Source organism: Jaminaea rosea (genome assembly GCF_003144245.1).
Source record: "Jaminaea rosea strain MCA 5214 unplaced genomic scaffold BDZ90scaffold_11, whole genome shotgun sequence".
Classification (NCBI taxonomy): Eukaryota; Fungi; Basidiomycota; class Exobasidiomycetes; order Microstromatales; genus Jaminaea; species Jaminaea rosea.
Window position 1 is genome coordinate 145,225 of NW_020289985.1, and position 20,143 is coordinate 165,367.

The 20,143-nt window shown below is 58.7% G+C and overlaps 7 protein-coding genes across 7 annotated transcripts; 1 reads left to right on the forward strand and 6 right to left on the reverse strand.

Annotated features, from left to right (window-relative positions):
* Positions 1–85: 85 nt before the first annotated feature.
* Positions 86–3,524, reverse strand: BDZ90DRAFT_47837 (hypothetical protein). The gene has a single exon (XM_025509619.1). It carries the CDS (start codon positions 3,160–3,162, stop codon positions 154–156), a length of 3,009 nt encoding a protein of 1,002 aa, XP_025360798.1. The 5' UTR covers positions 3,163–3,524; the 3' UTR covers positions 86–153.
* Positions 3,525–3,699: 175 nt separating this feature from the next.
* BDZ90DRAFT_233323 (DNA/RNA polymerase) lies at positions 3,700–8,455 on the reverse strand. The gene has a single exon (XM_025506590.1). It carries the CDS (start codon positions 8,428–8,430, stop codon positions 3,862–3,864), a length of 4,569 nt encoding a protein of 1,522 aa, XP_025360799.1. The 5' UTR covers positions 8,431–8,455; the 3' UTR covers positions 3,700–3,861.
* Positions 8,456–8,645: 190 nt separating this feature from the next.
* BDZ90DRAFT_275367 (hypothetical protein) lies at positions 8,646–11,238 on the forward strand. Its single transcript, XM_025508877.1, has 3 exons — positions 8,646–8,816; positions 8,883–8,918; positions 9,009–11,238. The coding sequence occupies exons 1-3, from the start codon at positions 8,685–8,687 to the stop codon at positions 11,079–11,081; spliced, it is 2,241 nt and encodes a 746-aa protein (XP_025360800.1). The 5' UTR covers positions 8,646–8,684; the 3' UTR covers positions 11,082–11,238.
* On the reverse strand, positions 10,890–13,569 carry BDZ90DRAFT_233325 (hypothetical protein). Its single transcript, XM_025506591.1, has one exon. It carries the CDS (start codon positions 13,366–13,368, stop codon positions 11,209–11,211), a length of 2,160 nt encoding a protein of 719 aa, XP_025360801.1. The 5' UTR covers positions 13,369–13,569; the 3' UTR covers positions 10,890–11,208.
* Positions 13,570–13,709: 140 nt separating this feature from the next.
* BDZ90DRAFT_280726 (B-cell receptor-associated 31-like protein) lies at positions 13,710–14,865 on the reverse strand (the record flags this gene model as incomplete). Its single annotated transcript, XM_025509304.1, has 4 exons — positions 13,710–14,275; positions 14,354–14,573; positions 14,670–14,788; positions 14,858–14,865. The coding sequence occupies 4 exons, from the start codon at positions 14,863–14,865 to the stop codon at positions 14,026–14,028; spliced, it is 597 nt and encodes a 198-aa protein (XP_025360802.1). The 3' UTR covers positions 13,710–14,025.
* A 363-nt stretch (positions 14,866–15,228) lies between these two features.
* BDZ90DRAFT_241946 (eEF1-gamma domain-containing protein) lies at positions 15,229–16,669 on the reverse strand (the record flags this gene model as incomplete). The annotated part of the gene is made up of 3 exons (XM_025507405.1): positions 15,229–15,970; positions 16,047–16,287; positions 16,372–16,669. The coding sequence occupies 3 exons, from the start codon at positions 16,667–16,669 to the stop codon at positions 15,235–15,237; spliced, it is 1,275 nt and encodes a 424-aa protein (XP_025360803.1). The 3' UTR covers positions 15,229–15,234.
* A 347-nt stretch (positions 16,670–17,016) lies between these two features.
* Positions 17,017–19,391, reverse strand: BDZ90DRAFT_227836 (cysteine proteinase; the record flags this gene model as incomplete). Its single annotated transcript, XM_025504778.1, has 5 exons — positions 17,017–18,424; positions 18,496–18,925; positions 18,994–19,082; positions 19,160–19,263; positions 19,344–19,391. The coding sequence occupies 5 exons, from the start codon at positions 19,389–19,391 to the stop codon at positions 17,017–17,019; spliced, it is 2,079 nt and encodes a 692-aa protein (XP_025360804.1).
* Positions 19,392–20,143: the final 752 nt, after the last annotated feature.

Below are 20,143 nucleotides of genomic sequence, written 5' to 3' on the forward strand. Positions count from 1 at the left end.
GGCACGAGCCACACAAAAGTTGAAGCGGCGTCTGAGCCGAGAAAGCCGAGGTGCCCGTCGACGAGTAAAGCCAATACAACGCGACGGCTTCAGCAGTAAAATCTTAATTCACATATCGAATGGCTGGGAATGGTATAGCATGATATCTCCTCCTCAAATCGGAAGCACTTTGCCGCTCTGGCCCCCGCCACCACCGCGCAACGCCTGCCTCGCCTCCATCTGACTCTCGCCGACATCTTCGCCGCCAGTTCCACCGCTTTCTCCCCTATCGGTTTGTGGAGTCCCCTCATCAATCGCATAACAAAGGTAAAGCGCATCGGCCCCGTTGGCCAAGACGTCCGCTGCGAGCCTCAGTGTCCAATAAGGTACCACCCCGCACAGCAAGCCCACGAGGGGAGCATCCGCAGGCACATGAAGCTGATGCGCCGAAAACAAGAAACCGGCCAATGCCGCGAGCAGCGAAAGGCTTACCGTCAAGAGTGAAAGGACCGTACCTATCAGCAGCCCCTCCACCACCCCCCTTGCTCCTCTTCGTACCACCAGGCGGGAGCATCGTCGACTGGACCGCCAGAAGTCTGCCCCAGTGATTCCTGTGTAGACCAGCGTATAATCGCTGACTCCTTTGATCACTCCGCCGGCCCCGCTCAACAGGTAGGCCACATGGGCCAAGGGGTGGAGGAAGGCCGGTATATTTGGAGAGGAGAGGATCGAGGCTAGCGTACGGGCTAGAAAGGAGACGAGGACGAGGAGGCGCGAGAAGGCCAGCAGGAGCGCGGAAAGGAGGACCGTGCCGAGAGATGGGCCGGTGGCGCGCAGAAAGCTAGCGCGTACCAGGTCGCTCGCAGTGGGATTGCGATGTGAGAGTTGGGCATCTTCACTGCTGTCGTGCGGGTGGGTAGGGTCCTTGTAGCCGCCAGGCACATCCGACATCGCGCCGGGAAGGCTCTCGCCCAGACCCAGGACCTCGCTTGAAGTCGAGCTGCCACGCTCCGTAGCGTCATCCTCGTCGCCTTCGTCTGCCTGCTCCTGCGCTCCCCGCTTCAGCTTGCGTCCACCAGACGAAAGGGCTGCCTCGCCACCACCAGCATCTTGCTCTTCGTCCGTCATCTCTTCACTCGGCGGCCCATAGAAGTACCAATGACTGACCACACTAGCCACGGTCACCCTCATTATCCCGCGCAAGGCCGCCCAGGTCCAGATCCACGTAGCCAGCGTCGCCCAAGCCAGTACTCTGGCTCTACCATCGGTGATCCATTCGTCGTCATTTGCACCCTTCCCGTGTGCAAAATGCCCCAACAAGAAAAGGCGCATGAAGATGGTGCCAAAGGGTAGGCTGACCACAAGGAAGGCGACGATGTGCAGCAGGCTTAGCAACAATAAAGTGGGATGAGCATGTACGATCCTGGCCGCCAGGCTGAGGACACTGAGGCTTCGCGCGAGGTGGCCTCGCTTCATGTAGAGCACTCGGCTGAAGAAGATCGCCAAAAGGAGCGGAATCAGCGAAAGGGTACGTAGGCCGGTAGTACTCCAGCCGCCCCCACTCCACTGTTCGTCGTCGAAAAAGAAAGACCCAGCAAAGGCCCAAACCCACCCCAGTGTGAGGGCCGTTGGAGTGGCGACTAGGGAGAACTTGAGGACTTTTGCCCCTCCGAGCCGATCGAGGTTGCGGAGGAAAGCAAGCTGCACCGTCGCCATTCCCAGGGACAGCGCGCACAAGAGCACGAGCAGCGGGGTGGATCGCGTCAACGTGTAATAAGGGCTGGGCCGGATCGCCGGGGTACTGGGCACCTTTGGGGTTGGAGCACCTATGCTTGCCCCTCCCGCCAGGAGCAAGGTGAGGAAAAGTGAAGCTGACCAAAGGAGGAGGGCCGGGCGATCTTTCCATTGCTTGATGGGAGGGTTATTTCCAGCGGACCAAGGGGCCCAACTCTGCATGTCGGAGGAGAGTGTAGGGGTGTAGCTGCGCGGGACGTCAATCACGATCGAGTCAGAGCCAGACTGCGTGTTGGTTGCTCCATCTGCGGCACTTGTTGAAGGCATCTTCTTGTGGAAACCGTCATCGCCGTTATGCAGCGAGTGACCAAGCGGCCGTGGAAAGCTGGCGGCGGACATCTTGGTCGGCCGATGCATCGTGGTGGAGCGGGAAGCAACGCCATCGTCTCGCTCCTCATCGGTTCCCTCGCTGCCCTCGCTCTCCTCGTCCTCAGAGCTGAACACTCCCTCATCCTCATCGTCGTAAATGGAATAGGCGTCTCGCAGAGGCCGCGATTTCCCTTTGCCCTTATTGCTGCCCGGGGCTAGGGAATGAGCAAGCCATCCTTTTCCTGAAAGCGTTCTGACTGGTGCTGAAAGGGCTTGAGCTTTTCCCTTGCCTTTTGATGCGCTACGAGCAGGAGACTGGGATGAGCGTTGCCGTTCCCGACCTCCATTGGCCGTGCTAGGCGCTCGTGTTGGTGCTGCTCCATCCTCGTCCTCATCGTCGACAAGGAATGGGTCAAGCACAGCGGGCTGAGTCTGACTTCTTACGCTTGGGTGGGCAGTGAAGCTTGCGCTGGGCGTGTCTGTCCCTTCTCCTTCTCCCTCGCTGATTCCACTACCGCCCAGCACTGCACTACCCAGCATCGAGTCATCCAGCCCTTGTCGATGCTGCTGCCCAGCCCTTCCGCCAGCAAAGTTGCGTACGTTGACACCGCGTCCCCAGTCTCGCTGCTCATCTTCCTCCCTCGCTAAATCGGCTTCGTCTCTAGCCATCTCATCGTCGTCGTCATCCTCTTCATCTTCGATCTCTCGCAGTTCAGGCCCGCCACGTCTCGCTGCTGCGGGCCCATATCTTGACGCATTGATCAGCGAGCTGGAGGCGCCACCGCCTGGTACCCGGGATCGTCCCTGAGCCCACTGCGCATCTGCGCGACCATCCTCCTCCTCCTCCCCGTCCTCTTCGTCATCATCGTAGTATGCCCCACTTCCGCGCTGATTATTATCAATTTGCGACCCGTACAGGTCGACAGAGCGATGCCCGAAGGTCGAACGGAGCAGCGGATCGAACTGATATCGCGAGTCGGCGGCATTTCGGTGCTGAGACGAGGCAGCTGAGCTAGTTGATGGGTGTTGAGCCTGTCGTCGAGACGAGGAGGATGCGAGGAAGTTGGGCAAGTGGGACATGCTGATGAGATGATGGTTTTGTGGGTTAGGCTAAGCTAGACTGGAGCTAGCAGAGGGATGGGGAGACCATTGAATGTGAAGCGGAGCCGGTGAAGCTGGGCCTTGTGGCCGTCGCAGCTGATGCTGAGCAGGGCCGCCGAGGGGTGTGGAGCGATAAGCCTGGCGACGTCACTGAGAGACCTGGGGCGTGAGGTGAGCGTCGAAGACGGCGAGGGATGAGACTGGCTCTGTCCTCTCTGGATCAACACGACGAAGAGGGAGAAGCTGCTTGGCCACTACGAACGTGGATGGCTGTCTCAATGAGGGGGCGATATCGAGCAGGAGGTAATAGCAAGGAGAGGTGAATTGCTCAGTTGACAAGCGCCGGTTGCACCCTGGAAGCGGCCCGGCGCATGGCCACTGTCCGCGAGGTCAGTCCGCCTGCAGCGCCTCCCGTCGCCTGCATGCCAGTCCGCCGTTCCGCAACTCCACTCAAAGGCCCCCCCGCGCTGCAATGGGATGGCGTAGCCACCCAGGTCCAAGGTCAGGATGTGTGTACAAGAACAGAACGAGAATGGTGATTGCTTTGCGCATCCATCTAGTGGAGCTGGTAGTGGAATTGACAACGAACGCGACATTACACAAAGTTCCCTGCTCCTCTACGTGGCCAGAACAATCGCGCTCACAGGCGCTTTCGTCCCTCTCTACCCCCCATTGCGTCTACGAGAAGAAGTATTTACTCTTCCTAATCTCGTTGACATCAAACCCGCCCTTTGCCGGCAGAGGTGGGATGAGGGCTTCGAGGGGCACGAAGCGGGTGACTGCATCTGCCCTTAGCTCGGGAGGCAGCATCTTGTAGTCACCTACTCGGCCGCGCCCACCACCTTTGCCTCGGCCCGTGACGGAGGTACCCTTTGACTTCTTTGACTCCTCCTCGTCCACGACATCGGCATCTAGCCCTTCGTCCGCTGCCATGGCCTCGAGATCCGCAGCTTCCTGATCCGACTCGGCGTCGACGGCTGTGTCTGGTTCCACGTCTCTCCCGTTCGCAAGTTCCTTCGCCTTCGTCGGCATAGTCCCAAACAGCTCCTTCCTCTCCTCAGCACTCAGCGCATCTATATCCACAACCTCGCTCTCCACATTTGCCAGTAGGACGTCCTTCTCTTCCTTGCTCAGCTCGACCCCACTGAGCTCCGCAGCCTTGATTGCCTGCAAGCTCTCCTTGCTGCGACGCGCCAGCCTCCTGGAGATCAAGTACTGCGCAACGGTCACCGGCACCATATGACCGCGGTATCGCTCCAAGAACTCTTCGCGGAGTTTGGGAAGGATATCTTGCGTGTGCAGACGCACGAAAGTATCGCGAATGATGTCACTCATCGTCTCGACGTCGCAGGCGTGCGTCCAGTAGCTGTCGTGCACGGCCGCGAAGGTCAGACCCGCATCCTGGCACTCCAGGGCGCTCAACAGCATGTGCGTCGCGTCGAGCGAGTGGATGAAGTTCGGCGGGAAGGCCGAGGCCTGCTTCGCAGGCGAGACTTCGGCATTGGCGTTGGGATCGCGAAGGAAGAGGGTCTGAAGCGCCGTTGCGATCTGGGTCTTCTTGTGTTTGCGGTAGGGCTGGACGATGGGCATGCCGATGGGTGAGGTCCAGATGACGCTCGTCATCTGCTCCAGGGGCACGCGATCCATGTTGACCCGCTCGCCTGTGCCCGGACCAAACCTCTGGGTGTTGCCTGTCTTCAAGCCCGTCTTTGGGTCGGTGAGCCTCCCCGCTGCGCGAGAGGACTCGAGAAGGGCGGGCATCCGCTCGGGTGGGATCGACCTTGAGATCAATCGCGCAACGTCGACGAACCAATGCTGGATGCGATTGGCGCCTGCGAAGAGGTTGCCAATGCACGCGAGGATCTTTTTGGCCAGGTAGGTAGAGACGTGGAAGATCTTCATAGGATCCACATCCCCGCGATCGGCGAGCTGCTTTTGCACTTGATTCTTGGCGCCGATGAAGGTGACACCGTAGACCGTGGTCATGACCGTCTGCTTGACGACCTTGCGCGTCACCTTGCCAAGCAGCTCTACCGCTGCTGGGTCAGGATCATCGCGACGGGCCTCTTCTTCGATCTCCTTGATGACCAAGTCGGCAACTGCCGTGTACACATCAGCGGGCCTTTCTCCACTCGTAAGGTTGACCTGCTTAGCGCCGCGTATATCCCCTCCAAGCGCAGCGTAGTGCTGCAGACCGTTACAAGTTCCGTCCTGATGCACCGGAATGCGCGATGGGAACTTCTCCGGCCCCTCTGGGTGATTGATAGCAGCATAGAGCTCGTGGCACGTTGCAAGGCACTGCCAGGGATCATCGGCACCCAGCCACCACTTGTTGGGCCCCAGCGGATCCTTGACTGCCGCTTCAATGTCCTTGAAGTGGTCAACCGAAAATTGTACCCGCTCATCAAAGCTCGCCTTGTCATATCCATACACGTTGGCGAGGTGGATGCGTAGCCACTTGAGCCCCGCGACTCCCAGTGGCTTGGCTTCAGCGAAGAGGAGCAGACCGCGGCAGAGATCGTCGCCCATATGGTTGAGATGGGGCGGCACAGGGTAGGCACGACCGCGGAAGTCGACATTGTGCGGGAAGTAGATGACCTCGTCGACAAAGGAGCGGGCAATCTCCAGCTTGTAGTTGACATCGCAACGCCTCGAATGCGCGGACGCGCGCAGCTGCCTGTTCTGCTTCTCGTGCTGCAGGTACTCGTTGCGAGCAATGAGGTTCGTGTCGAAATCTGCGGGCCGCTCTCGTCTATTCCAATCGTCGCTGATCAGCGGAGGCATGTCAGCCGTATCTTTACCCGAGTTCCAGACTTCCGTCATGACCTCGAGGACCTTGGAGTTGATGATCCACGGTGTCTCGCCCAAGGCGTCGAGCGCACACATGACCGTCTCGAGGCGGTTGCCGTCTGCGGAGGCAGCCTTGAGGTATGAGACTTGTTCTGCGCTCTCCTTATAACGCATCATGTTCGTCTTCGTCGTCAGGTAGCCACCCTCGTCTGGCTTGAGCCACAAGCGCGGCTTGACTAGCATAGGCAGATACCTGGCGTGCATAGCGCCACGCACCGACTCCTTGTCAAGACGCTGGGCGACATGATCGTTGAGCTTGAGAACGCCAATCTTCTTTCCTTGCACGTATTGGTAGGTCGAGACCATGGCCGGATGCTCCTCTGACCATACGTGTCCATCACGGTCAATGGCTTCTCGCTTGACGGTAGCAAGCTGAAGCAAGTGTCCAACAAGGTAGCTTCCCACTCGCGCTCGCACATTCTGCGTCCATTGCATCCGTCCATCATCCTGGCTCTCCAGCCACTTTTTTGCCTTGCGTCGCGCTGCAAGGTCCGTCGTCGACTTGTTGCGAACCAGCTCATGGGCGCGGCGTACTCGCTCCGACAAGTCAGGACGACTGCGCAAGAAATGAGCATAGTGCTCCTCTTCGACCGCACGTCCAATGGCAATGAGAGTCGATGCCGTCTTGATGCCATCGACTGCCCCTGCTGTGGCCTGTAGTCGCATGAGTTCCATGATGGTGAGGAGGGATAGCTTTGATGATGGGATGGTGCCCAGGAAAGGGGCAATCGACTGCTCGAAATTTTCTCTCGAGTCGACGCCAGTGCTGAAGAGTCGCTGTCCCGCAGGCGTACCCTTTGTCGATGACTCTTCTGCCTTGGATAGAATTCGGTGCACGTCCCTTTCCAGCGCAACTTGCAACTTCTGATTCCAATCCCACATCCACAGCTGCAGCTGGCGATCCTGCGTAAGCGTCATCGTCGACTGCACGCCGATCGAGGCGAGTTGCTTGGAAAGGGCCTCAAGGTGCTGACGAGCCGAGTCGATTGCGCTCTCTTCTAGCCAGCGCTGTCTCTCTTCATTGTCTCGTGCAGTTGCGCGACCCTGCCCGACGATGCCAAGATCTCTCCGGAGGAGATCGAGATTGAAGGGTGTAGCACCCTCGGGAGCGTCAGCTCTGCCGCTGAGGACGGGCTTGAGAGGCGGAATGTACGTCCTCGGGGAGGACCCGGAGCCGGAGCTTGAGCTTTCTGCCTCTTGCGCTTCGGGCTGCTGCTCGTGCTGCTGCTCTGCTAGTCGCTCTGAGACGAGCTTCTTTTCCAGGTTCTCGAGGGTTGTCTTGACTGGGTCGTTGCCGGCGTGCACGGCGGCAGAGATGAGGCGCTGTATGAAGACTTGCGGTTCAACGTGTTCTGATGACCTCATCGAGTCCTCCGCTTGTGTCGAGTATGCATACGCTTGCTCTACAATGTCATCAAACGAAAGGCCGCTTCGCCACGCTGATGCGACGAGGTCCCCCAACCCACTCTCGGACATCGTCATCGTCGGATGTACGAGCATGACCTTGACGAGACCCATGGCAAATGTCATGAATGTCCTCTCGTCTGGCCTTGGGTCGGCCGTGAAGCTATGGTTCCGCGAAGACGCTGCCTTTCTCTCGTGAGCATCACTCCTCACGCCGGTCTCCATCTCCCTGTACAGCGACCACGCTCTTTGTATCCACTTTTGTGATGCCATCTCGTCCCTCTCTGCAGCTGCTCGACGCAAGATGGCTGCAAAGACTGAGGCGTAGACTCTTCTGCTGAGGCTGTGCTGCGCTGACCAGCGCTTTCGCAGCTGATTGGAAGGGGCTGATCCCTTTGGTACGCTCTCGATGTCCTGCCGTGAAAGTCTGGCTGCCGCGTTATCGCGCATGTCTTCAAAGATGCGCATTGCTCTTGAGAGAAGGTTGGCAGATAGGCAAGCTTCCAGGATGGCGAGATTCTCGACTGGCTGCGATGGCGGGTAGTAACTGCTATCGCGGTTGATGTCATCGAGGGTAGCACCGCTGATGTCGCCAAAGGAGAGCAAGTCGATAGGATTAAGCGCAGCATTGGCGCTGGAAGCTGCTTGACGCCTTGGCCTACCGGATCGCGACCCAGAAGTAGGGTTACGAAAGGCCGAGTTGGCAGCGTCGGTGACATCCATGGGCAAAGGCGTTGGCAGGCGAAGTGACTTGCGATTTCGCCATGCAAAGGAGTTGAGCGATGATGATGAGTCGACGCCGTCGTTATGTGATGATGATGATGCGGATGCGGTGTCGGTGTGCTGGTGGCGAGGGTGAGTGTTGGAGGCGCCCCACTTTGCTGACGAATGCAGAGCGGCTGCGGCGTGCCTCACTGATGGCGGCTTGATGCCGCTAGCAGTCACCGCCGCCGCCTGCCTTCGAATGGCGGCTAATCTCCAGGCAAATGCCATGATGACTGACTGTGGTGAGGATGCGACGCCAAGGTGTTAGCCGCCGTTGCTTCGCAGCCTAATCCGTCCACCCTTGGAATTTCCCTTTCGAGGCGCCGCTCGCTCTCCTTCCGCTCGGGCCCGAGTTGAGAGGAATCGACTGAGTGGAGACTCACGACGAGACGGAAGGAGAGCAGCTAGCCGCCTTGCAAGGAATTGAATTCGAGGTGTTGGATGCCTTCGATTGCATCCATCACGACGATCATCGCCATACAATGCCGCCCGCTAAGCAGACGGCGATGGCGGCTGGTGGCGACGATGAAGACGAGGATCCATCTCAGCTTCACGTCGATGGTATGTCCTCATCTAGGACTACTAACAGCAGAGAGAAGCTGAGGTTGTGCCAGGTGAGCGAGGCCTGGCGCGTATTTCGACCACACAGCTGACCATCCTACTTCCTCTCCGCATAATAGCAAATCGTCGCTGACCATTTTGGTCCGGTAGCAGAGGTGAGCATGGCGCATGGTACGGAGATCGGTAGCTCAGTCTTGTTCAGTAAACTGACGCCCGTCTCACTTCGGCTTCGCTCTCTTTGCTAGCAAGTCTCGTCAGTCCTCCTACAACGCGGTCGCCTCTCTCTCAATGATATTGAGCGCTTCCTCCGCGTACCACCGGGCACAGTAGCAGCAGGCTCGTCTTCTTTAGCCTCTACGTCGTCGCCCAATGCGCCTCAACTTTCGCGATCCCAGATTCTGCACACGCTCATCGTCCTTGTTCAGCACAACATCCTCTACCACATCCGCCTCGACGCCGACGGCTCCTTCATTGAAGACGTCGACCAGCCGGGAGGCGTCGAGTACTTCGTCATCAACACCGAGATTATCCTCGCTCGCAGCCGCTTCGGTATCTTCATGGAGACGGCAGAGTCGCAATGGGGCTATGAGGGACTTGAGATCGTCTCGCAGGTCCTTCAACATGGCAAAATACAGGTCGCCGATCTTCTCAAGCAGATGCCGTCCACCTCGGCGGCTACAAGGCCACTCATTACCCATCTCCTCTTGTCCTCCTACCTCGTCACGTCCACACAGATCGCCCACTGGTCCCCACATGACATGCGCATCGCATACAACTTGCAAGCGACCAAGGCCTTCAAGGGAATCCCCAGTCAGAAGGAGAAGCAGGGGATCGCGGCCGGCGTCAGCGAAAGGATTCTCAAAGAGAGGCGAAAAGCGGCGTCAACGGGCTGTATACCGCGAACAAAGGACCATTGGTACGAGCTCAAGGCGTCCAAGAGCGGCAGTAAAAGTCGAGCAAAGGCTTCTTCGTCCTCATCGGCGGCCGCGGCGGGCAAGAAGCGCAGAAAAAATCTCGCCCTTGAGGATCCTTCAGACGATAGCGAAACCGAAGCCAGTAGCAATCGCGGCAAAAAGGCCAACGGCAGCAGCAGCAAACGGTCTAGAGATGCCAACGGCAGCAAGGTGGACTCGGTCTTGCTCAACCCTCACCCCGCCGTCAACGGCAGTGACTCTCATGCTCGGCCAGCCTGGATGGATGCCCTCAGCGACGCACAGCAATCTTATCTCGACGAATGGATTGTGGACGACTCCGCCTTCGTCCGCCTCAATTACGACCGCTTCGACGTACACATCCGCAACGAGCTGCTCTGCTCCCTTGTAGAGAAGCACTACAACGAGTCGGCTGCAAAAGTCTACATGGCCATCGTCGAAGCGGCAGACGCACGCTCGCTCGAGTCGTCGAGCGGCGTAGACGGAGTCGTACCTGCGCCCAGCGTAAGCGACTCGGTCAGCTTGGGTGTAAGCCTCACGCGCCTCTCCTCCACTCTCAATATACCCTCTTCGGTACTAGCGGTGGGCTTCGACGCGACGATGCTCACAAACCTATCCCACGCCGAGCCGGGCAAAAAGCCCGTCAAGCACGACTTCCTACTAGAGTACGTTGCGCTCCTCCTGCGTGCGGAGGACACTCTAGTCCAGAGCAGCCGCAAGCCATCAGACCTTTCCGCCGCCACTCGGTTCCTCGTCCCTGGCGTAGAGTCAAATGGAAACTCTTCCTCGTCGGGCGGTGGCCTCAGTACATTCACAGGTGCCCGCATCCCCAATGCAGTCTCAATCGACTATTCCTCTGCCGGTCGCAAGCTCAAGTGGCATCTGCTGCGCAAGACGGTCGAATCCACACTTGGGGAGACGGAGGCGCGCGTTCTGGGCGTGTTGCGACGCGAGGGAAAGTTGGAGGAGAAGCACATCTCCAAGCTGGCGCTCTGTGCCCTTGGTGAGGCAAGGGAAGCCTGCGCGAGGCTCTTTGGTCAGGGCATCGTTTCTCTTCAGGAGGTGCCCAAGTCCGCCGACCGAAATCCTCAGCGCACCTTTTTCCTTTACTTCCTGGACTATCCACGTGCTCTGGCCTGGCTTGGCGATCATCTTGCCAAGACGCAAGCGCGCCTTGCGCAGAGGCGCAACGTTGAGAGGGGTAGGGAGAGGACTCTGCTTGCGAAGATCGAAAGGACGGATGTGAGAGACGAGGGGGTAGAGAATGTACTGAGCGAGGTGGAGAGGGAGAGGCTGGACAATGTGAAGGAGAGGCTCATCGTGCTTACTGGGGAGGAGATGAGAGTTATGAGGGAGGCGTGGATCCTAGCTAGGATGAGGGGCTAGCGCCTCCACGCGATGCTCGCGATTTCAACGACGTCTAACCTTCATTAATTCACGACGAGATTACATTCAGCAAAGACGATGACGCACGACATTCTTCCGTTGTATCAGAACCCGCAGCAACACCCTGTCACGCCCCACCCCCCTCCAACAACCCTGCAATTGCCTCTTCCATTCCCTGCATCTTCTCGCGCATCCCAGCTACCTCACTTTCTCTCTCTGCCGCCCTCTTATTTGCGTCACGCAGCTGACTTCGCAGAGAGAGGTTCTCGAGCTGGAGAGCCTGGCTCAGCTGGTAGTCTGCTACACGTTTGGCGCTTTGGAGGTGCGGGGAGAGGGAAGAGAGAGTAGTGGGCTGAGATGAAGAAGAGGATGAAGACGAGGAGGGAGTGCGGGTCAGATTGGAGGGTGGTGGAGCTAGCAGGGAGGATGTCGTGCTTGAGCCGTCCTGTTGCGAGGGCAAGCCTTCTGCTGCTCCTTGGCCTTGGCCTTCGTCGGCTTCATCCTCCTCAAGGGACAAGAGCAGCCGCAGCTGGTCCAGTGGCACGACGTCGGACAGCAAGCTCGAGGATCGCGCCGCCGCGGCGCTACTGCCGCTGACACTGCTCCTGGTAGGCGTAGACGCGCCATCCCCTCCTTCGTTGCCATTGGAGGCGGACCGCGAAGCGTGCGGTAGGTTCAGGTTGAAGAGGACGTCTTCCTGGATCGAAGTTGACTCTTCGCCGTTGCTCTCCATTTGACGGGAGAGTCGCTGTTGCTGTTGTTGCTGTTTCAGTTCTGGGGACATGTCCCCCGCCTCGGAGGAGGCCGACGATGATGCTTGATCGAAGATAGGTCCCGCGGGGAAGAGACTCAATCTGTTGGCCCCTTGACCACCAGCTTGACCTGCACCCGCAGCAATCCCATCTCTCAGCTGCGCAAACAACGCCAATCTCAACTGCGCATTAATCGCCCTTTCCTCTGCCAATCCCCTGACTGCCTCTCTTTCCTTCCACTCCAGCCTTTCCCGTTCCTCTACGCCCTCTTGCTTCCACAGCTCCCTCTCCCTCTCCTGATGTGCAACGGTCAGCCGCTGGAATCCCTCTAAATCCTCCTCGCGCCGAGCGATTTCCTCCGAAAGCTGGGCCATCTGCTCGCGCAGGTGACCATTTTCATCCTGTATGTCCTCGACGCTCGACGAGACGTCCTCGAGCTCGACGCGAAGCTGAGTCACCTCAGCCAGTTTCTCCCTCCATCCAGACTCGAGCTCCTTGCCCAGGGAGCGAAGCACCTCCCTATCCGCCGAAGTAGAAAGCACATGTCTCGCCTCGGCGAATCGCATCTGGTCTTCCATCAATTTGCCTTCGTCTACTGCATGCCTCGGTAGTCTCTTTGCCCGATCAGCGGTCGAGTTGGAGGGAGATAGGGAAGCCATTGCTGCCGCTCCGCCTAGCCGTTCGGGGATCGCGAATCCACGCGAAGCCGCAGAGGTGGCGGCGTAGTTTGCTGCCGAGGTCAAGGAGTTGAAGATCGAGGTGGAGGAAAGGTTGCGGTATGAGGGGCGTCGCTGCTCTTGTGGCGAGGCCTGGCCCGATGAAGAGGCGGTTGGGCTCATCATCGTGGGATTGACGTTGGTGGAAGAGGCGTCGGCAGCCTTGTCTGCTGGTGAACGCAGCCTGTCCCAGAGGGAGGACTGGGAGCGTTTGCGTGGGGCGTCGTCTTCGTCGGCCGCTTTGGTGTCGATGGGTGCCGGGCGAGGGGGAGGTGGTGGAGGCTGGCCTATCGGAGCTGATGATGTCTCTGCTAGAGTCTCTGTTTGGGCAGGCTCAGCCTCGAGAGCCTTGTTGGAGGCGGACGGCGTCTGGCTACGATTCTCGTCCTCGTGCTGAACACCAGCTTCTTGAGTCTCTCCTGACGCCGAGTCTAATGTCGTTGAGGCTGCAGTGGTCTCATCAGAAGCGGCCTCTGCCTGTGTCGGCATGGCAGCGCCGCCAACCTCGTTCTCTGGGACCTCAGTGGTCTTCTCCGCATCCCCGGCCTTCTCAAGAGCGCCTTCAGACTCGTCGACTTTTGCAACTGCCTCTTTGTCCCCTCGAACTGCAGTCTGCTGCGACCCCTCGTCGTCTCCACCCTCGGCGTCCTCGAAACCATCGCCATCCTCACCATCCTCCTCACTCTCAGCGCCCGATGTTTTTGCCTTTTCCTCAGCGTCTTCCTTTCTCTGTTTCTCGGCCTCTGCTGATGCCTTGCGATCCTTGCGAGCCTCAGCACGCTTGGCCTTGGCTGTCGAGCCTGCTGCCTTCGGTGGCATTGTCTCTGGCGATGCCAAGTCTGGCGATGTCGCAGGAGGATGTAGTGGAGGTACGCCTTGATGGCCTGCTGTCGTCTGTCGATGTAAGACAAAAAGGATGGGAAAGGACGAGGGGGTGTCGACGAACAAAGTCGTGGTTAGGATGTCAGGATTGACTGGGCCCTAGATTGGTTTCTTGGTGCCTTGATCACTCTTCTTCCGATGTGGCACGCACCACGCAACCAGGCATTGCCCACCCTCTGACCCCGCCCGACCGCACGTCCGTAGGGACCAGCAAGCCAGACCAGTCCAATGCCGGTGCGCAGCCCGGCGGTCATGCAGGCGGGCGGTGCGGCAGGTCGGGGTGGGGCGCACGTCTGATCTCAGGGAGAGAGACACGACGACGACGACGACGAGACAAAGCAATGAGCGACAAGAAGGGACGTCGTCCTACTGAGCAGAGCGAATTGAAGGTAGCATCAACGACGTGACGATCTGATGAATGAAATCGAATGCGAGCCCTGTTGCCAGTCACATCTTTTTTCCACGGTTGCCATCGAGGGTGGCGTACCCACACCATCGTAGCCGCTTCACAGATGCTTCTCTTCCTGTCCCACCCCGCTGTTGGGCCCGAATCCACCTCCACAGCACCCTCATCTCCGTCCTTGGTCAGCCCACCTAGTCCTTCTTCGAGCTAACGCCCTGCCCCTTAGCAGCCGTAAGCTCGTCTCCCATCCTATTGTACTCCGTCTGCTGCTGCCCAGCCTGCTTCTTGAGGTTGGCCAGATCGCGCTTCAGGTCGGCATTCTCCTTTTCCAGCGCCGACGATGAGCCAGTAGTTGAAGTCGACTTGCCTCCCTTGGCTGCCACGAGCTCCTCCTGCGTAGTGATGAGCTCAGTGATCAGGGAGTAGGTGCGGGAGAGGATCCTGTACGAAGGCGGCAAAGTAACGTGTCAGCAATAAGCTCTTGCCTCATGACCATCTCCCACACGTCGTCACACTTACAAGCTCAAAAACAGCGTGAAGCCAGTCAGGTATGTGTTGCGCTGAGCGTAGAACTTCCTAGCGTGGAAGTTGCTCTCTGTCCTGCTGTCCCTCATACCCTGTGACTCGCGCATCGTGTCGCCCTCCAACGTCACCTTCCACATGCGCTGTACCGCGTCAATGAAGAGGACGCCAACGAAGATGAAGGTAATCTTGAGGCCGTATTGGATCTTGGCGACGACTGAACGGGCCAGCGCGGAAGGAATGGACGAGGTCAGTCATCAGTCACTACACTCATGAGCAAGTGCTCGCATTGATGCATGGGTCATCATCTCACCTGGGTTGTTAGCCAGGAACTTGAAGAGGCCTCGACGCCATGCGAAGGGCAAGGGAAGGATAAGCATCATGAACATAGCCACCTCGAAGCAGAGGAGGCCGAAGACGATGCCGTAGTAGCTGCGGATGCGCGCAAGACGACGAGTCAGGCAATAGTCACTTGCAACAGGCTGTGCAGCTCAAACTTACAGCGTCATGGTTGGAAAGTTTTGGCTGTTTTGATGGATAGGAGGAAGAAGGAGAAGAAGAAGAGGCAGGCAAGGCGGGAATCGCGAGCAACCAAGGGCTCTGTGTCCAAATCAGGCGGCGCGTGCTCCACCCTCACAGCGAGCGAGATGCTCAGCCGCGCTGTGCTGTGACGTCGAGACTCTCCCACGAGGCAACGATGAGACGCGCATGGGCCACGCTGCGAAGATGAGGCGACAACGGGAGCAGTCGAATCGTCAGGACCAGACGCAAGCTGATATGGGTCATAATGGAATGGAGAGCCAGTGTGAATTTTGGGAAAAGGGAACCGCACGACAACCTCATCGTAAAAGGAGCAAGAGCGTCTCTTCTGCCTCTCTTTACTTGATCATCTTGCCGTCCGCAAACTTCTTCCCCTTGTACTCTCCCTCCCATGCCAAGTTCTCCTCAAAGAACTTCTTGTCGTCGGCGTTTCCAAAGACGTCCAGCGCCGTCACCTCGTACGAGTCAATGTCCGGCGCGACGCCCAGGACGGGCTTCCAGTCCTGTCCACGAACGATGACGGCACCAGCGATGACCGAGTCATTGTTCTCGCCGTAGACGGCACCCGACCCAAGAATGTACTTGCGCGAAGCCTCGAGGCGCGAGTTGAAGCCACCGAGCTGGTTGGCTGACATGAAGACCTGCGTGAGCTCGTCGTTGTACTTGAAGTCGAAGCGCCAGATCGAGTAGCCCTCCTTGTCGTAGTTCTCGTAGAACCACTTGAAGAAGTCGGGCGAGTCGAGGTTAGAGTACTGGCGCTTGGCCTCCTCGAGGTTGAGCTTTGAGGGAGGAAGAGAGGCGCAAGGGTGGGGAGCAGACTTGGGGGCAGGGGGCTCGTCGTCCTCGTCATCGTCCTTGGCGGCCTTCTTGGGCTGCTCCTTCTTCTTCTCGGCCTTGGGGGCGGCGGCGGCGGCGGGAGCCTTAGGAGCCTTCTCCTTCTTCTCCTTTGCGGGGGGAGTGAACTTGGCGTTCTCCTCGCGAGGCTTCTCACCGCCAAAGACCTTCATCACCTGAGGGAGGTGGGAGATGAGGTCGTAGTAGCGGGCGACGTGCGGGTAAGCATCACGGTAGCCCCTGAGGTGGCGGAGAAGAACACAAGGTCAGCCACATACAGGGCACGTTTTCGATCTGCCTCTCTGCGGGTACTCACTTGCCAACAACGTTAGCGTAAATCCACTGCAGGTTGGCAGCCATCGTCAGATCAGCAAGGGTGACGCGGTGTCCAACGAGGTACGTCTGCTTGTGCAGGTAGTTCTGGAGGGTGTGGAAGGCGCGGTGAAGGCTCTTATGCTGCTTGTCCTCGATGGCCTTGTTGTAGGGCCAGAAGCCCTGCGTGAGGTAGAAGAGGCGCATGGCGGGGCCGAGGATCTCCTCGTCAGCGAACGAGGTCCCTGTGAGGCGCAAGAGCCAGCATATGAGGAACGATGTAAGCAAAGATTCAAAGTCGAATCGTCTCTCGCCTTCTGCTTACTCACACTGCTCAACCTCAGCGGCGGATCGGTTGTCCGCGCCCAAGAGGTTGTTGTTGTTGGAGATGCCCGCAACAAAGCGTGCAATTGCCCTGCCCTCGAACATGTTGAAACCCTCGGACGAGGTGAAGCCGGGCACCTTTCCCGTAGGGAACTTCTCGAGGAATTCGGGAGTCTGCGTCTCGCCCTTCATCGGGGAGCACTCCTTGACCTCAAGGTTGAGCCCATTGACGGCAGCGATAGCGCGGGAGCGGAGCACCTTGGGCGCGTTGGGAGGGCCGTAGATGGTTCCGATCGACGACATGATGTGAAGTAGGGAGGTGGGTGTTGGTGGTAAGGAAGTGGTAATGAAACTCGACAGTCGATGCTCAAGTCGAACTCGACCTTCCACCGCCGTCGTCTCAGCCGTCCCTCCGTTGTCGGCCCTTTCGAAAATCGGCGGCTGCACGTGCACGTGATCCAGAGCGACGCTCGAGCCACCGCCCCTCGGCGTCAAGCAGCCCACTCTTCAATCATCTTCTCGCAGATCCCTGTACTCATGCACGGATATTATTCGAAGCCTGATAGGTAAGGGATAGATGACGCTGTTGTGATGTCTCGCTGCTACCTTTCCAGCCTCAATCTACGATGAGACGCTACTCCCCTGCGTGCCTAAATCTTCAGCTCTACGAATCCCTTGGGCACATCGCCACCGCCACCGTTGCTGCCGCCCTTGCCCTTGAGTCTATGCTGCTGTCGCTCTTCCTCATCGAAGCGATCTAATCGCCGGCGATGGGCCGCCGCTGCCGCTTTCGAATTTGGCGCTGGTACAGCGCCCGCCGCTCTGCCCTTCACCGGCTTTTCCTTGCCCTTCGCCGTCGTGCCTGCCGCTGCTGCCGTCGACGTTTTATCCTTGGCCTTCGTCGCCTTGCTCTCCTTCAATACCCGATCCTTTGCCCTCCTTTCCCTCTGCCTATCACGCTTCCTCTTGAGCTCAATTTCGCGCTTCTCCGCCTTCGACATTGCGCGAATCTCATCGCGATTGAGCGTTGACGGCGAAAGTGGAGGCGAGAGGCGGCCGCGTGATGAGTCGAGCGGGTAGGTGAAGGAAGTTGATGCGTAGGCTGGCGTTGAGGCACGGGTCGGTTGCGAGGGCGAGGCCGTATCCAGTGGAGTGGAGATGTTGGAGAGAGCCATCGTTGACCCGGGGGATCGGGCGGCCGAGCCCGATGGCGAACCACTCGACGGGCTGGCCGCATCAACGGTCTTGGCTGCCGCATCAAATTCAGAAGCCAGTGCCCCGTCCACACTCCTCTCTTCTCTCTCGCGCTCCCTGGAGCTACTGCGTCGTTTTGGTGACCGAGGTGACGGCGCTTCAATCTCGAATGGATCTACGGACAATGCCCGTTTGTTGCTCGTCTTGCCACCACGCTCCGTCTCGGGCGAGATGCTCGCACGAGGTTCGACGGTCGTTGCTATGCTGGATCCGCCTTCTGCCGACGACGCCGTCGTGGCGGTCGTGGCGTGCGTCGATGACGAGTTGGCGTCTCCGCCACTTGAGCTGGCAGGGCTGGCTCCTCGCCACGTATTCGAGTCGTCGTTCGTGCGTAGGTGCTCGGGCACGGGAAGCAGCGGTGAACGATTATCGTACCTTGATGACGTAGAGGTTGCGTTGTTGAGGTAGGAATGCGACGCGCCTCGAGAACGTGTCATGTACATCTGTCCCGACGTTGAGGGACTGTCCCGCCCGCCCTGTGCATCTTGAGCGATCAAAACCTCAACGACCGTCTCCCATAGATTACCATGCTTCTTGAGAAGGCCTCGCACTTCTTGGAGCGTGTGGCCTGGTACTGACCGCAGGATGAGGTCCTCGTGCTCAGTAGGCTTTAGAGGGCGATACTCGTCCTCGTCATCATCATCGTCATAGTCGCTGCTGGCGTAGCCCCGTTTGCTGGACTTGCTTGCTGCGGGGACGTGTGGTTGTGCTGCTTGCGCTACGTTGGACTCGTCGATGCGAGGGAGGCCAGAGTGTGGGCCGTCGATATTGCGAAGAGATGAGTAGTGCTCCCAGTTGTGGTAGCTGAGCGCGAGGGGAAGGCGAAGACATGTGAGTGGCGGCGAGGACTACAGTAGTATCTCGCTCGTGCTCACGCAATGTAGAGCGGCCCAGACGCCTCTATCGGTCCCTCACTGTCCTGTTCCTGCTCTTCGTCATCCGCGAGTCTGCTACTACCTGCCACCTCCTGACGAGCTGCACTGGCTTGCCCTCCACCCAACCCCTCCTTCCTTTTACGTCTCCTGATTTCCCTGGCAGTCGCCGCTGGCCTCTCGCTACCACTAGGCTGCTTGGCTTGAATGGCCTCACGTCTATTCTCGATGGCGCTCCTCTCTGCAACCGCCTCGGGCGAGTCATCATGGCCCGTGACGCGGTAGACGAGGCCTGGCTGGACAATCTTGATCTCCTTGTGCTTGAGTGAGGCAAACGCAGATAGTTCAAGATGACCACCGTAGACGCCGCTTTGCCGCATGTTGCGCACGTAGTCGACAAAGGGCTTCTCCACCTCGACGAAGCCGGCAAAGCCTATGGTTCGCGGGCAGAGTTGTGAGCGATGATGTTTGGCCTCTTCCATGTGGTGGGCAGCAACTCACGCTCAGGACTCGCTTCGATGTAGTCGCAGATCTCTCCACGCAGCTGGGAGTGTGCGTCAGGGTAGCCGTACAGCTGATCTGACAGGGCCCTGTGGCGGCGTTGACGAGGGAAATGTGTCAGACGAGGGCGACTCCTGCCCATCGATGGTATCTGGCGGCTGCGCACCTGAACAAGCAGTTTCCGTCTCCACTCGTGGCAGACGCATAGAGCTTCATCGACTTGAGCTGAGCATTGAGCTGCTTCTCGATAACGTCCGGGTCGTCGACAAGCTGCGGGCGCGACAGGTGGGATCGGGGACGTGTGAGCTTGCGTCTCGTCTGCGAATTATCCATAGGCTACGGCGACTTACCTTGGATCCTCTACTCCTCGTTGCTGGCCTTTCACCTTTGACTATCATAGCGTTGAAGCAGTGAGAGGAATTCGGTCAGTAAATCGGCGTTTTGCAGGTGCAGAGGAAGGCAGCGGCATGACGATTTGGCGAGCAGATTCGCAAATGAGTGTTGTTGGGCGAATGACGAGGCGGAAGAGCGTCGATGTTGGTGCAACATTGTGATGTCGTCGGCGAGCATTGCTGCCTCGCCGCCCTGAATGACGGTGAGGCGTATCCTCACGCCGCCTGACGCCAGCCGCCCAGGCATCCGTCCGGCGACTCGCTGAGGTGACATCGACCAAGCAACATCACCTCAGCTCGCTGCGGGGTCTAGCCGGTGAGAATGGGCTGCAACAACCAGCACAGCCGGCCGGATTGCTCGATGGGGGCCATCGTGAGGTCCTCGCTTCACCGTCGCACACTAGACTCGGTGATCGAGATATCGGGCCAATGCACGCCCGCCCGCCTGTCCGCGCTACTCCGGCCGCGGCTGATGGCAATCAGCGCCCAAAGAAGGCATCCGCTGCGCACTGCGTGATGGTGATCAAGCGACAAGTAAAGCCTCTTCCATATTGCTCACAACATCTACTCACCAGTCGTAACATTCCCCCTTCGTCCGTAATAATGACGATCCGAGCTGGCCCCTTTTGCCCCGGATCTATGCGGATTGCCTTTACCCATGGCTCAGCACAGTCCGTGTGTGAGCACTAGCGAGCAAGCAGCTGGGTAGACTGCTTGCTGAGTGATGTGACGCTCAGCTCAGCCTTGATGGCGTTGCG